This window comes from Ceratosolen solmsi, unplaced genomic scaffold (genome assembly GCF_000503995.2).
Source record: "Ceratosolen solmsi marchali unplaced genomic scaffold, CerSol_1.0 scaffold10, whole genome shotgun sequence".
Taxonomy (NCBI): Eukaryota; Metazoa; Arthropoda; class Insecta; order Hymenoptera; family Agaonidae; genus Ceratosolen; species Ceratosolen solmsi.
The window spans coordinates 13,394,419-13,408,889 of record NW_011948412.1 but is presented as its reverse complement, the minus strand read 5'-3'; the positions used below and the strand labels follow the sequence as shown (position 1 = coordinate 13,408,889).

The following is a 14,471-nucleotide window of genomic DNA, read 5'->3' as shown; positions in this document are numbered from 1 at the left end:
AAATTACTTTTTCAGAAGTCCTTGCAAATAAAGTTAGTAAATAGTAGTTTATAATTCACTAAACGGTCATTTATGTTAGCCTTAGCGTAATAAATACGCCTTATTACGAATTACAGAAGTTGATTATAATAAATTATTTTGTTTTTAATATTTACATTAGCTTTAGAGAAACATTATATCAATTGAAATAACATATTATTATACTTTTGGGAATAAATTATTCAGATTCTTGAAATTATCAAGATCACAATTGTATAAATATTTATTTATTTTCCGTAGAATCTATCACTACCAATAAAGTAAATGTATTAAGTAATTTATAATAATTACTTATCACGGCAAATTTTATTCACAAAATCTCGTAATATAATACGCACATAAGTATATAAGGATGTATTTAATAGTTTTATTAATTTAAATTCAAATCTTTTTAATCAAAAAGTCATTTATTTATTTATTCAATTTTTTAAATATAACAAAATTTTCATAAATTCATTATTTTCATAGGTCGGAATGTTTATTTTACAGAAATGCAAATACATAAATAAAGCGCCAAAAATACTTAATTATTAATTATATCTAAAATGAATTAAATACTATTATCTAGCTCCTATAAAAATAAAATACAATAAATGCACGTTCAATCATTAAAACATTTATGTTTTATTTTAATGTATCCTCTTGTCGTGTATTGGAATTTTAAAAGGCAATGATATACAATAATTAAATTTTCTTTTATTCGTGGAAATGAAATTTTATATTTTATATTTAATATTATAAAAATTATATTTAATGAAAACATTTTATATTTAATGGATTCGCAAGACAACAGCCAGCTGTATCTTTACAAACAAAATATGTCAATAAGACTTATTTTTAATCTCCTCATCTAACAATCGCGTTTATTCTGCTCTAGAAGATAAAATGAAAGGCATTAGAATACTCGTAATGCTGGCTCGCATAGCCCAACAAACGGGAATCGTATTACAATATTTTGCAAAATATCGCCGAATATCAACTTTATGGGACCTTAAATATCACATATCGCATTATATTATATTGAAAGACAAAATTATTCATGACTCTTAAATTAACCGTAAAATTCGAATTTATTTGAATTAAAGCTAAATGTCATCAACGTTAAAGTTATAAGAAAAGCTAGACTACATCTTAAATGTTAATTTAGTACGATTCTATTTGTTTTAAAGGTTTAAAGCTATCATTCCATCAATCTATCCATCTAATAGTAGCACTTGGTGGTTTTGCTGGGCACGCACTCGTCGCTGCTACAATCATTACAGTCAGTACAATTACAGCTCGACGATGAATCTTCTATACATAGACAGAAATTATAAAATTAAGAGATGGTCGTTTAGTGAATTTATTAGGAAGGATATGCAGGTAAATACAAATGTGACGTGTGATATATTAAATGTGAAAGATACGAAATTTGGAAATTGGATATTCAATTAAGTTTAAAGTCCCGATGAGAGTTAAGGACAAATTTTTTATATAACGCGCCCCTATCGTTCACGGCTCTAATCATAACCCATCATTTCAATACTTTTCGCGCATTAATGAAATATTAAATTAAATATTACCGATTACCGAATAATTGAGCAACCAAAAAGTATATTAAAATTTTATGCTAGAAATTCGAAGCATTAAATCTCATGAGAAATGTTTTAAAGCCATTCGAAAGATATTCAATGATCATAGATTCCAAAAGAGAAATAGCCACTTCACTTACTCGCACGGCGCAAAATACTCTTTTTCTTTGTCTTGGACTTGACAGGCTTGCTGCTCTTACTCTTACTCTTCTTCTTCAAGGTGCGCTTCTTTTTCGGGCGGCTGTCATAGCAGTTGTTACAATCGCTGCAGTCCGAGTCCGAACAGACTGAACTGTCACTTTCGTAGCAACAGTTATCCACGCACACCTTCTTCTTCTTCTTACTCGATTTTGGGCGAACCATCTTTTTTCTATGAACGTGTGTTAAATGTTCGGTTAATGCATAGCCCTTCGCTTTATGATAGGGACTCGAAAAGCTTCTGGAATTTTTCGGGCGCGTCAGAGCTTCTTTACTTTCTATCAATAGCTTCAAAAAAAAAAAAAAAAAAAAGATAAGAAAAAAAAAACAAACAAACAAAAAACAAAAAAAAAATTTTTTTTCCTTAAAAGCAACGTAACCGATTCGTTTCGAGCTACATAGAAAAAAAGCTACAGTAGAAAGAAATCCAGGATAAAAATTTTCGATTACTAAATACCAATCGATTCTTAAATTAATTAATAATTGGTGCGTAAAAGTAGGAATATTAATTTTGGTACAATAAATATAAACAAATGTGTGACATCTGAAATCATAGCCTAACACTTTACAGTACAAATATTTTACACGAGATATTACAATTCAAACAACGACTTGATTATTATTAATTATCATCATATAAATTATAACAATATTTATAATTAAATGAAATATTAGCTAAGATATTATGACTGGTAAATTTATTGGAATTATTTATTTAATCAAAAATAATTTAGTCTATACGCACTTTAGCGGTACGGCAAAAATTAATTTAAAATTTATATAAATTTAAAATACTCTTAAATTATATGTTTATCAACTGACGACGAATAAGATGCAGTATATCTTTGTTTTGTTTATTCAATTACATTTTCAAAGTAAAAAAATAAAACAACAATTTTTTATGTTTTATTTAATCTCGGCCGAATAAATAGGACGATAAAAAATTTTCTACAACGATTAAATTTTTACTAAATTAGCAGGAACTTAAATGCTCTCTCTCTCTCTCTCTCTCTCTCTCTCTCTCTCTCTCATACCTACACCATAGATAAGGAACTTCCTTCCCAAGACAAAAAATTTCAAAGTCTCTGAGATCGTACGTTGATCGAATATACAATTATTAGCCGAAAAATCGTCGAGCTGCCGTTTGCGACGTCCGGCCGGAGACTCCGTCACAATTGTAATGTGCCCGACAATTGGGATTTTCAAGCTAGTGATCTCGCCGGTGCGATTGATGCGCTTCGATCGTCGATCGGGAATTTTCACCAACTTCAACATTCCTGGATTTCGATGCTTGAATATTTAGAAATGAACATTTTTCGTGATTCCGGGACACGGTGATGATTTAATCGCAAAGTACATTTGAATATTAATAGTTTGAAGGACAAAATTTACGACGCAATCGACAATTTTCTAGCGCAACGTTAATAATCTGTTAAATATATAAATAACGAGATAGAATTAGAAAATTACAACGATAATTTAAGCTCCGACATCTTTAATATATATTATTTTTCGTAACAACAATAATGTTGCTTATAATGTGTGCTCTCAAAATCCATAAATCTAATGCACAAAATTATATTTTAAATTTAATAATAGCTTTTCGTTACTTTCCACCAAATCATAACGTCTAGTCAAATAATCTCGATTGATAATATTGAAAAATTTGTATTTGAGTGGATTATAAATAAATTTGATAGCTGAATTTAATTTATGGTTTTTTTCGTAATATATATATATATATATATATATATATATATATATATATATATTATTATTATTATTTTTTTTTTTTCACATTACAAATCAAATATGTTGTGTAAAAAATTGTACTTTCAAATATTTATTTTTAATTTATAAACTACGCAAAAGCTTAAAGTATAATATTTATATCGATATACATAATTTTTATACTGATTTCCATAATATTGTCAAAAAAATTTTCACATTTCCCGTACATCCACTTTGAAAGAGAATTTATTGTTAATAATCAAAGTTCATTATCGACGAAGATTACAATTCAAAAGTCCTTGTAGTTTGTTTAGAATCGAGTTAGAGATTTGTAGTAAAATTTGTCTTTATAAAGACAATATATATAAACAAAAGCCTCGCTCTCTTAAATTTTCGCAATATCATACATTTAACATTGATTCTATCCCATAAGTAATTGCTTACCTGTCCCGGTCGTAGCAAAAATGTGAAAAATTTATTTCATAATGGCCAATATTCGCAATAACTTATGCAATCCGATAATATCTTTCTAATATGTTTATATACACGTGAATGCTTATTATCCATTCGCCGCTTTTTGCGTCTGCAATTATTACAGCACCACACGATTGATTTCTTATTTACGACTCGGCATTTGCGAACAATCGTGTTAATCGTAAACATTGTATACAGTATTTAGCTAGCAATTGCCCAACGGTCAATCGCGGTCACGCAACGACAGACGAAGAGACTAGAACAACACGAACGTACATATTTAAATTCGACGAAATTTTCATTTGAATTTTGAAGCACATTTATCATATTTTGCTATATATATATATTTGTTTTTTCAATTGAATTAAAATAGCGTAGAACATTGAGGGAGTATTTGAAAAAGGCAGATATTTGAATATTGATGAATATATATTAATGCTGTGTCCATTCAATAATCTCATTGATTATAATTTATAGAAATAATAGCATTGAAATTTAAAAAAATCTAAAGTAATAATTTTTAATTTTGCAAGCACAATTTTGTCGAAAATGGATATGTTTCGTATAATTTGCTTCACTTTAAAATACTTTCTAAGAACATTTTTTCTTTAAAATACTTTATTATATAATCCGTATGTGACAAATATTGTAATGGATGAACGATTAGTAGTTAGAAATTATAGTCAATATAAGAAATTAAGTAATCATGCAAATTTTATAAAGAAACTACTTAATATACTTGAAAATTTTTATTCCATTTATTAAGTCATAAGCTGGATAATCTTGGATGAAAACATAGTAGATTAAAAATAATGTTAATTATAAGCATAAATATATAAATTTCATTTCGATTATATTCTCTCTATATAAACCTGTGCTCTTAATTATGTGCATTTTATTTTAGGGTGTGTGAACAGGGAGATTGATTAAATTATTTTGTGGCAATCTGTGACTGAATTCATAAGTAACGTCGCTTACTAAAATATTTTATGAACCAAGGACTATAAATCTTAGGGGTCAAAAAGCCATTAGTTACCGCAAGTATAGTTTTAGTGTTCTCTGTGAGACGGATAATCCTAGCATCTTTACTTTGTTTGCTAGTATGGTCGGCAATTAAATAAAATATTATTGTTAATTTACTAAAATATTTTTACATTCTAATGCTGAACTAATGATAGAATATCATTAACAAATTTAGTAAGAATTATTATTGTTTTATTGAATACACATGCAATTGATAATTATTCATACATTTATAAAATTACTGCAATAAAGTTGATTCTATATTAAATGCTGAATAATTAATTTATATAAAAAAAAAATTGAATATTCTATAATACTCGTATGACATTTGAAATAATCAATTATAATAAAGGAATAAATAACGTCGATAAAGTAAATTAGTTTCTCTATCCAATATATTCAATGTATTAAATTAAAAATAAATGAATTATTTTTATACCAACATTATTTTTATTATTTTTATTTTTTTGCTAATAATTTATATATAATTAATATATATATTAATATTATTATTATTAATATTAATATATATATATATATATATATATAATTTATATTAATTTATATTTATATTTTATATTTATTTATTATATATTTATTTATATATTTATATTTTATATTTATATAATTTATATTAATTTATATATAATTTATATATAATATATATAATAATTTTAATAATTTAATTTGTCCAAAAAAGTTAATTTGACCAATAAATATCTCAGTTTCTATGTAAGAAGCTGATCGACAATTAGCCTTCATAATTATCAATAAAAACTTCAAATATCGTTTCCAATTCTCCGCACGACAAACCAATAAAAAAATCATCAATATTAGACTTAGGGATTCGTTTCTTTCTACGAAGTATAAGTTATAAACACGAGACTGTATTCACAAAAATTAATAACCTATAGAAGTAATGACGTTGGTGGGCAATGCTTTTCAAAAATCCTGCGAAGTCACAAGGTCTCTCTCTCTCTCTCTCTCTCTCTCTCTCTCTCTCTCCCTCCCTCCCTCCCACTTTCGTCCCGTCACAGTTTCTCTCTGTCTTCCTCCCTTTCACTCGCAGATATAGTCGTGACTCAACTATAGAATGACGTAATAAGTTTCGGGGTGTCGAGAGCTATAGAGCGTGAGAGGGAGATGGAGAATGATGAAGAAAATTCATATGGACATGCTTTTATGAGCGCTCACACGCAACCTGCCTAGAATAGAAATGTGAAATGGTACCGATAAGTCAACCTCTCCACCAAAACCTAGGTAATTCAATGTCTTCTCATTGTTTCGTGGGTAAAATTTTACAACGCAGTGCCATTATCGATTCTTCATTTATGTATTTTTATAATAAGTGTTTCTTTCTATAAATGCTATTGGTTTAAGAAACGAACGACACGAATTTAGGATAAATATGGTGTTGTAAAATAAAATAGTAAAATTTAAGTCTAAAATCGACATATTTCGTAATTGATTTTGATAAAAACAAATAAAAAAAAAAATTATAAGAATGGATAATGTATGCATAATAATTAATTTCGTACGTGAATACTGAAAATATAAAATGCGCAATCATAAATCTGCAAATCCTTTGAAGTTCCCACTAGCACGTAGTACTAGTGATGTATACATTAAGATAATAAAATAAAATAATAAATGCTATTACTCGAAAAGGCGAACAAAAACATTTTTGTAACTATAACATTATTTTTATAATAAATAAAATTAACGCAATTGTAATGAATAAAAAATTAGTGTCTTGCGTGTGCATACATCTTCAATCTGCGTTTCTCGTTAATAATAATAATAATAATAATAATAATCATCGTCATCATCATATTTATTACAAAATATATAAGTTAGTAGTAACTGACTATATACGCTTCGAAAGATCTCGAGAATAAGCATCAGCAACCGATATCTATGAAAATTGCGTACCTTTTCCTTCTTTGCACAATTATGCAGTACTTACAACCTTGCGAAAATAGAATTAGTTCGCTGCCGTGATTGTTAATATTTTTTATGGAAATCGTTCGTACCAGAAAAGGTGTGCATTGCGAAATAGTCGCGGCATAATTCGAGCTGTAAAATAAGAAGAAAAGGAAAAAATATTACACAATAGCGCAACGAGCAAAAGCTGACCTACGAAGTAGCGAATGCCGAACCGACGACGTCACAAGCACGACCCTGAAAGCTTTTCTTTCTGATCTAATGAAAGAAATTAGAACGCGACTCCCTCCCACTCTGTGCGAGCGAGCGCGCGCGCATGCACAATCGTGCATCGGGGCACTAAACTTTGACGTAATCGGCGTTGGATTGCGCCAGAGGCAAATGTACGCGCGCACGACATATTACACACCATGCCATAACAAACCACACACAACGGCACCACACCGTATCACATCACACGAGACTACAGGCAGACAGAGATAAATGCATGTAATGTGCTTTATCACTGTACACAAACAGCCATCGAACTCTCTGGTTGCTCACATGTATACACATCGCCACTTGACAATTTGAAATTGGAGCGTAATGTCGCAAGGAAATGCCATTGGAAACGATTGTACTGGTAAGTGTGCAATTTGAAATGAAATTTCACTAGAAGAATCAAGACAATGAGCGAGTGCATTATTTGGTCGTCTGCAATTTTTCACGCCCAGATGCGCATTATCCACCTTGTTATCCACATATACTGCTTAAGCTGCTATCAATGCGATATTTCGTCGTGGTCGCGATTGCGATTCCTGAATTTTCCCCCGAAAGCGATTTAATTTTCGATAGTTTTTACATTTTTAATAGCTCTTTAGCTCGTTATTGCGAACACTAATGATAATATTGTTCGTCGCGCGCCACTTATCACAAGTCGTAAGAAGATTAATTAGAGCCGAGGCTAGCTTTTATAATGGAATGCCTCAGCCTCCAATAATGAAGTAATTCAATTCTGAATTTCAAAAATGTAAATTGCTGCACAAAAACGAAATCGGATATAATTTTTAAAACAAATTCGATGAAAAAGTAAACTCGAGAGCCTTCTACGTGTGCTTCTGTAAACGTAATCAAGCAGCTGTGAGGCATTTTTAAACTTTCAATAATATCAGACCTCTCCCATATTATCAGCAAAGGCTCATTATTGTCATTACCATACAAGATACCCGGGAAAACAGTTACCTAAAATAAAATTGCACAGATAATTGCATTTTTTTCGTAATTCTATAGATGCTCACCTTTATTGTGCAAACGTTTCACGCAACTCTAATGATTTCGGCTGAATTGTTACTGCAATTTTCAAACTTATAAAATCGAAAAGTTTATCCATTGAGCATTGCTTTTTGCTAATAATTTCTTCTTTTTTTTTTTGTGCAATTTTTTTGTAACATATTTAAAAGAAAATTTTCGGGGACTCGTACTCAAAGCAAATATTTCAAATTCATTGAAATTTTCATTAATAAATATTCATTCATCGTGTTAATAAATTTGTAAATAACTTTATAGTTAATGAATTTTAATGCGAAAGGTTAAATGAAGCTTTAACCAGTCGATAATGGATTGGTTGAAACATGAACAAATATTAAAAATTGTAATGTAATTTATTACAAATGATAAAAAATATGGGAATTTCACGCCTACTTTTCATAACATAACACACCAATGGCCATTAACTATTAAAGTGTAAAATTCAGATAATGCAATCGATAGGAATTTACATTTCAGAATATTATCACGATTGTAAAAGTAAATCATCGGCTGATAAAAAAGAAATAACGATTGCAACGAATAGATAAGTGAAGATAAGAAGCGATTTTCATATATATACATATACATATATATATATATATATATATATATATATATATATAAATGATGTACTTATAAATTAGAATTTCAACTCAACGAGACATTAATACTATAGAAAATAATATTTAATTATAAATATTTGTAATGCCTTATAACGGATTATTTGCATATTATGTATGAATGTGGTACAGCGATAGCTATGAGTTCAAATATTTTTCTTCGATTAATGTAAATTCATAGCATTTTATTATACCAATAGTAATGAATATTGAAAGAAGTATAGATTTCGTATTAATAATATTACAAATTTCAACTAAATTGAATATAACTCTTAGAATTTTCTCTTGCGTATTCCCATATATATATTGTTAATAAATTTATATTCATAAGAAAATGTTTTTAAATAAATGATCAAATTGTGTCCGTGATTATACAAGGAGCATTTTAACCAGTACACCAATAAATTAAAATGGATCTTGGACTTTGCTTCTGACACTCACCCTTGAACGCAAATAACACAATTTTATTTATAGATCAGTCTAAGATGTATGGACCATAATAACATTAAAACTTTCCAGCCGCGTGGCTTGTACAACGTGAGCGATATTTATTCATGACATATCCAAGTTCGTCCCTTTAAAGTTTTTCTTCCTCCTTCTCCTCCTCTTCTTCTTCTCCTCGAATCCTACGTTATTTAAAAACTTATATACGTTTATTTATTCCCCGTGAAATATAACTATTTTGTTTTTTAATTCGAAAAAAAAAACACGCAGATTTTAATAACTCTTATAAAAGGAACGATGTTAACATTAGGCTATTGTAGGCGAAATATCATTGCAAATACCGAAAATTTCAATTTATCTTCTTTGAAAAATATGTGTAGTATATTTATTGTTTGCATATTCGGGCAAATTAAAAGCAGGCGGAGTAAAAGTTGCACTTATATTTTATAATATTCGAACGCGTGATTACCATAATTTTAATATAACACAAATAACTAGCAAATCGGCACAAAGCGACACATTCTGAAATTTAATTCTTAATTTTAAAGGCTTCAGCTGAAAATTTTTTTTTTATTTTTCACACCGGTCTTTTGCCAATTTTGTCAATCGAATTTTACTCGGCCATTGCAAAACACTACGAGGACATGCAATTCCAGTTGAGCCTCCAAAGTAATAAATAATCAGCTTGATAATTATCTCCGCAGGAATAACAACTGCGTCAAGAGCAGGAGGAACATATTGCATATTGAAATTCTTATGGAGTTGTCTGTTTTAGCGTGGAATGTGAAATTTGCGCAAAAAGTCGACTCGAATGGCCCGACTCCTCTCCATTCCAGTGACTGCTTTCTTATCCGGCCCGTTACGATTTTGCGCTGGAATGCGCAGCCACGACACAGCTCTTCTCACACGGAAGCGACGTCTACGTGGAAATCAACGTCTCCAGGGAGGGACAGTGCGAAGAAGCCGTCGGCTACGCGACGACATGGATAGAGACGGCACCCTTCCCACATCCGAAAGCACGTGTCGAGTGTAAGCACTGCGCAGTCTAACGTGAAACGTAATCATGGCGCGGGCCTCGTACGTGCCACTGCATGCTGACAGAGAGAGAGAGAGAGAGAGAGAGAGAGAGAGAGAGAGAGAGAGAGAGAGTGAGAGAGAGAGAGAGTGAGAGAGAGAAAAGACGCGAGGGACCCAAGAGAGGAGATAATCGCAGATTATGGTAACGATCTACCAGAGCCACGTCCCATGACGGACTTCCCAGTTCTCCTGGCTGTAGCATCGCTCCATTCCCCGGGACCGAGTCCAACGCGAAAATATTCTGGTTGACTAGAAAAGGAACCGCCGGCGGACAATCCACGTGAACACATAAATTGCCGGCTTCCGAGTCGGCTGTTGGTCATTGACGGCCGTCTTGGCTCTGTCTCAATACTTTTAACACGACTTGCATAACGAAAGCGCCGCACTTACGAGATTTACGTAGTTGCGATTTATTTACGCCAATTGGTAAATTATGGTTCCTCAATGTCTCTAAAAGACTATCCTCCACATATATTTGGCTCACTCCAATTTACTTATCAATATTCGCAGCCCAGTTATAGTTTTACTTTTCGCTTTGCGTAATGTGAAAATATTGTCTTTGTGCATATTGAGCTGGCAATTCTGGATCCTTAATCCATAGTAAATCGAAATTAAAGTTAAATGTTGAGTGTCGAATGTCAGTAATATTTGACGGTCGACGTACCTTGACACTCACCAAGTCATTCTGCCCAATACATTGCTTTATTATAAGATAATTTATTACCGCGATCGATGCAAACGGCTTATTAAATTTCAATAAATTCAGCTTTCACCCTAATCAATCATATCAATTATTTATATTAGAAGCAATTTAAATTTAATGACAATTGAAGATGTAAATATATTGAAAATACAAGCATTTTTAAGCAATGATAAGTCGGTCAATTTTTCTAAAAATTATTTAATTATTTAACAATTATTAAATTTTACTCGAAGTAGATATTCTTATAATATAAGAGATCGGCAGTAATGGCAAAAATTATAAGTTAAAATATAAGTTAAAATTATAAGTTATAAAAATAATAAGTTCGTTTAACTTTTATTTTCTCTTCCTTTCTTGTCTTTTTTTAATTTCTATTCGAGTATATCGTATTGTTCGATTGAAGCTACAGAAAAGCTATTTCAATTGAAAGTTAAAAACAAGTATTCAAAATATGTCAAGGGAATTAACCTTCTAAAATGCAGTCTAACAGCTTTGTGAGCTTACATCGATCGATGACATTCCCCAGTCTTACTTAACTCATAATTTACAAAGTTAATTGCTTCATGTGAAAAACAACGCGGCCTAATATATTTAATGTAACGCCATTATTGAATAATGATTGTCAAATATTAATAACAATTTTCCGACATTAATGTTTTGCGTAAAATAATTTTTCTTCTCTCGAACCGTTACCGGCACGTGGTAAATTGCTTTCAAAATCTAGTCAGAGTCTAATGCAAAATTATCGTATGAAGAAACGCACTTTACGTAAACATGCGTTTACGATTTAATTTTCATAAGCATAAAAAAGAAAATTACACGGTTACAGCGCTGTTGTATTTAATATTAATTGACATTATCAAAACGTGATAATAGATTAATATTACTTTATTTATTGTATTAGAGGTAGAAGTAACCACAATAACCATGGCCATCTTTCACTTGAAATTATCATGTATTTTCGACAAGCCAGAGGATTTCCAGACAATTTCCATAAATTCCGTTGACTTAAACATTTAAAAACTTGAACGAGCATTTAATCAATGGATTTCAATCTCCCGTAACAAGGATTATTCATACATAATGCAATACTGCCGATACGATACAATCGATCGATTTAATTAAAAATAAAAACATCGGTACGACTAGAGCTCATTTTTCACAAGACTCCCTTATCCCTTATCCATTTGCGCTACAAAGGTGAGCAGTTTACCGCTCGCCATATCCTTTGATATTCGGTGAATTCGTCAACGCTACTCTCTCAAACTTCTGCTCGGCAGATTTTCACCATCGCACGTCCATTCGGTCGATAACGAATGGCGCTGGATTTCAGTGGGTGTGCACCTTTCACCGACCACAAAATAACAGTTCGCGAACGATAAATCCATCTGCGAAGCGATTGGTCCACTTAAGTGAATTCTCACGCATAAAGGCGCAATTCATAAGTTGCGATGTATTCTAGGGGAATATGCATACATACATTCATAGATGGCCGAGGTGTGATTAATTATTTTTCGAATTCGTGAAAGTCGCGCGCGTAACGAAACCATCCCCGTCGTACCATTAAACTATCACGGCTTCGTAAATTTTCAAATTCAGCGCTACTTTTTTTTTTTGGTTTTTTTGGTTTTTTTTTTTTTTTTTTTTTTTTTTTTTTGTTGTTTTGTTCTTTGTTTTTGATTGTTCGTTTTTACGTTTGTCTATTGCTTCTTTCGATTTTGTTATCGTGAATTTTATAATGAAATACAATTGTACGAATCGATCGAATAATCGTATCATTATTTACGTGATGCAATGGTGTGGAGAGTGATTATTAAAATTAATGTGCATTTGAGTTGAATTCTCTCGCGCTGTCGCAAGAGTTTTGCTCGCCTTTTATAATAAGTCAACGGCACACCGATGACGACAATAAGAAGCATAAAATTTTATATCTGACAACTCGACGCCGAATTGAGCATCTCAATGGCAATTTGACAACTCGCGCCCTATAAAAACCCTCCCTTCCTCTTAAGGCCGCAACAGCAAGCGAAAGACAACCAAATTGCACAAACGTTTCACAACACAAACCAATAATGTGATGCATAATTTTGTGCAGCAAGAGTGCCAACTTATTATAGCAGGCGGAGGAACGCCGAGAAGGTTGAAGTAAAATATGGCTTCGAAAATTCATTCGCGTCCACCGAAGCCGAGCGATTAAACAGTCTCTCTTAACGCGCCAGACCCTTATTTATACAATTTCTCACTGGTATTACGACCCCCGATAGAATTCCACACGTGTGTTCGGCTAATATTACGAAATCGATTCTCTTCTCCGCCGGTGTTTGTTCCGAAATAATAGTTAAATTTATGGTATTAATTTGGAGCTGAGTATTCGTATGCGCTGAGACAAAAATTAGATTGGCCAATGAATCATGGGGCTATTTAATTTCGAAGCCACGCCACACCATAGATATAAATCGATATTTATATCGATAATCCGATTGATCTTTCAATTGGGAATTTTCAATGTTTTTGCGCAAAGCTTTGTACAAATACGCATTGCATTGCAAGTCGTACAATTACACGATATCTAATCAACCTTTTTTTCTTCATTGTGTGTGTCTGTGTTTCTTTTTTTTTTTTTTTTTTTTTTTTTTTTTTTTTTTTTGTAGTTTTTCAACTTTATCTATTCAATGTTATGTAGTTCGGAGTTTTTTAATTCAGGAATTTTCATTTATAATTCTTATCTGCTTAAATATTTGTTCGTTTGAAATGTGATACGAATGCCTCATTCTTTTATAGAAAACAAATACAAGTTATGCAGTATTTTAAATGAATGGTCATGTTGTTGTTGTTGTTTTTTTTTCTTATACTGTACACGTTTAAAAGAATAATTATCATCATAGTAGAAATATTCTTCTAAATATGAAAACTTTTATTCATCTAATTATATTATAGATCTGCTTATATTATATTTATTATATGCAATTAGGTATTATGATATTAGATTTACATTCAATTCATACGACTACTGATTAGTGCCTATGCTCATTGTAAACTATTGTTGCCGCTTACATTTTTCTAAAAAAATATTATTAAAAAGAACAAAGAAAAAAATAATATATAAAAATTATTCACGAAATAATACATATCTTTCTTTCTAATTGTCTTTATTATTTTAATAAAACAGAACTGAAAGTATTAAATAATTCTTATAATATAAGGTTTTCTTTGTTCTTTTAAATAAATAAATTTAAATAAATCGATGCTCCATTTTTATTCATCTACAAAGTTAACATACAATTTTTATGTGAATTTATTCGCATTCCCTTTGTGGGCATTACTAATTTAATAAAAATTATATCCAGTTTTATTCATAGC

General features: G+C 30.8%; 1 protein-coding gene across 2 annotated transcripts; it reads right to left on the bottom strand.

Annotated features, from left to right (window-relative positions):
• Window positions 1-1,075: 1,075 nt before the first annotated feature.
• LOC105360108 (uncharacterized) lies at window positions 1,076-3,010 on the bottom strand. Of its 2 annotated transcripts, none has more exons than XM_011496914.1 (3): window positions 2,843-3,010; window positions 1,751-1,980; window positions 1,076-1,332 (listed from the first exon to the last, which is right to left on the bottom strand). In XM_011496914.1, the coding sequence occupies exons 2-3, from the start codon at window positions 1,971-1,973 to the stop codon at window positions 1,241-1,243; spliced, it is 315 nt and encodes a 104-aa protein (XP_011495216.1). In that variant the 5' UTR covers window positions 1,974-1,980; window positions 2,843-3,010; the 3' UTR covers window positions 1,076-1,240. The 2 variants fall into 2 exon arrangements, with proteins under 2 accessions (XP_011495216.1, XP_011495208.1); XM_011496906.1 differs by having other exon boundaries at window positions 2,847-3,010.
• Window positions 3,011-14,471: the final 11,461 nt, after the last annotated feature.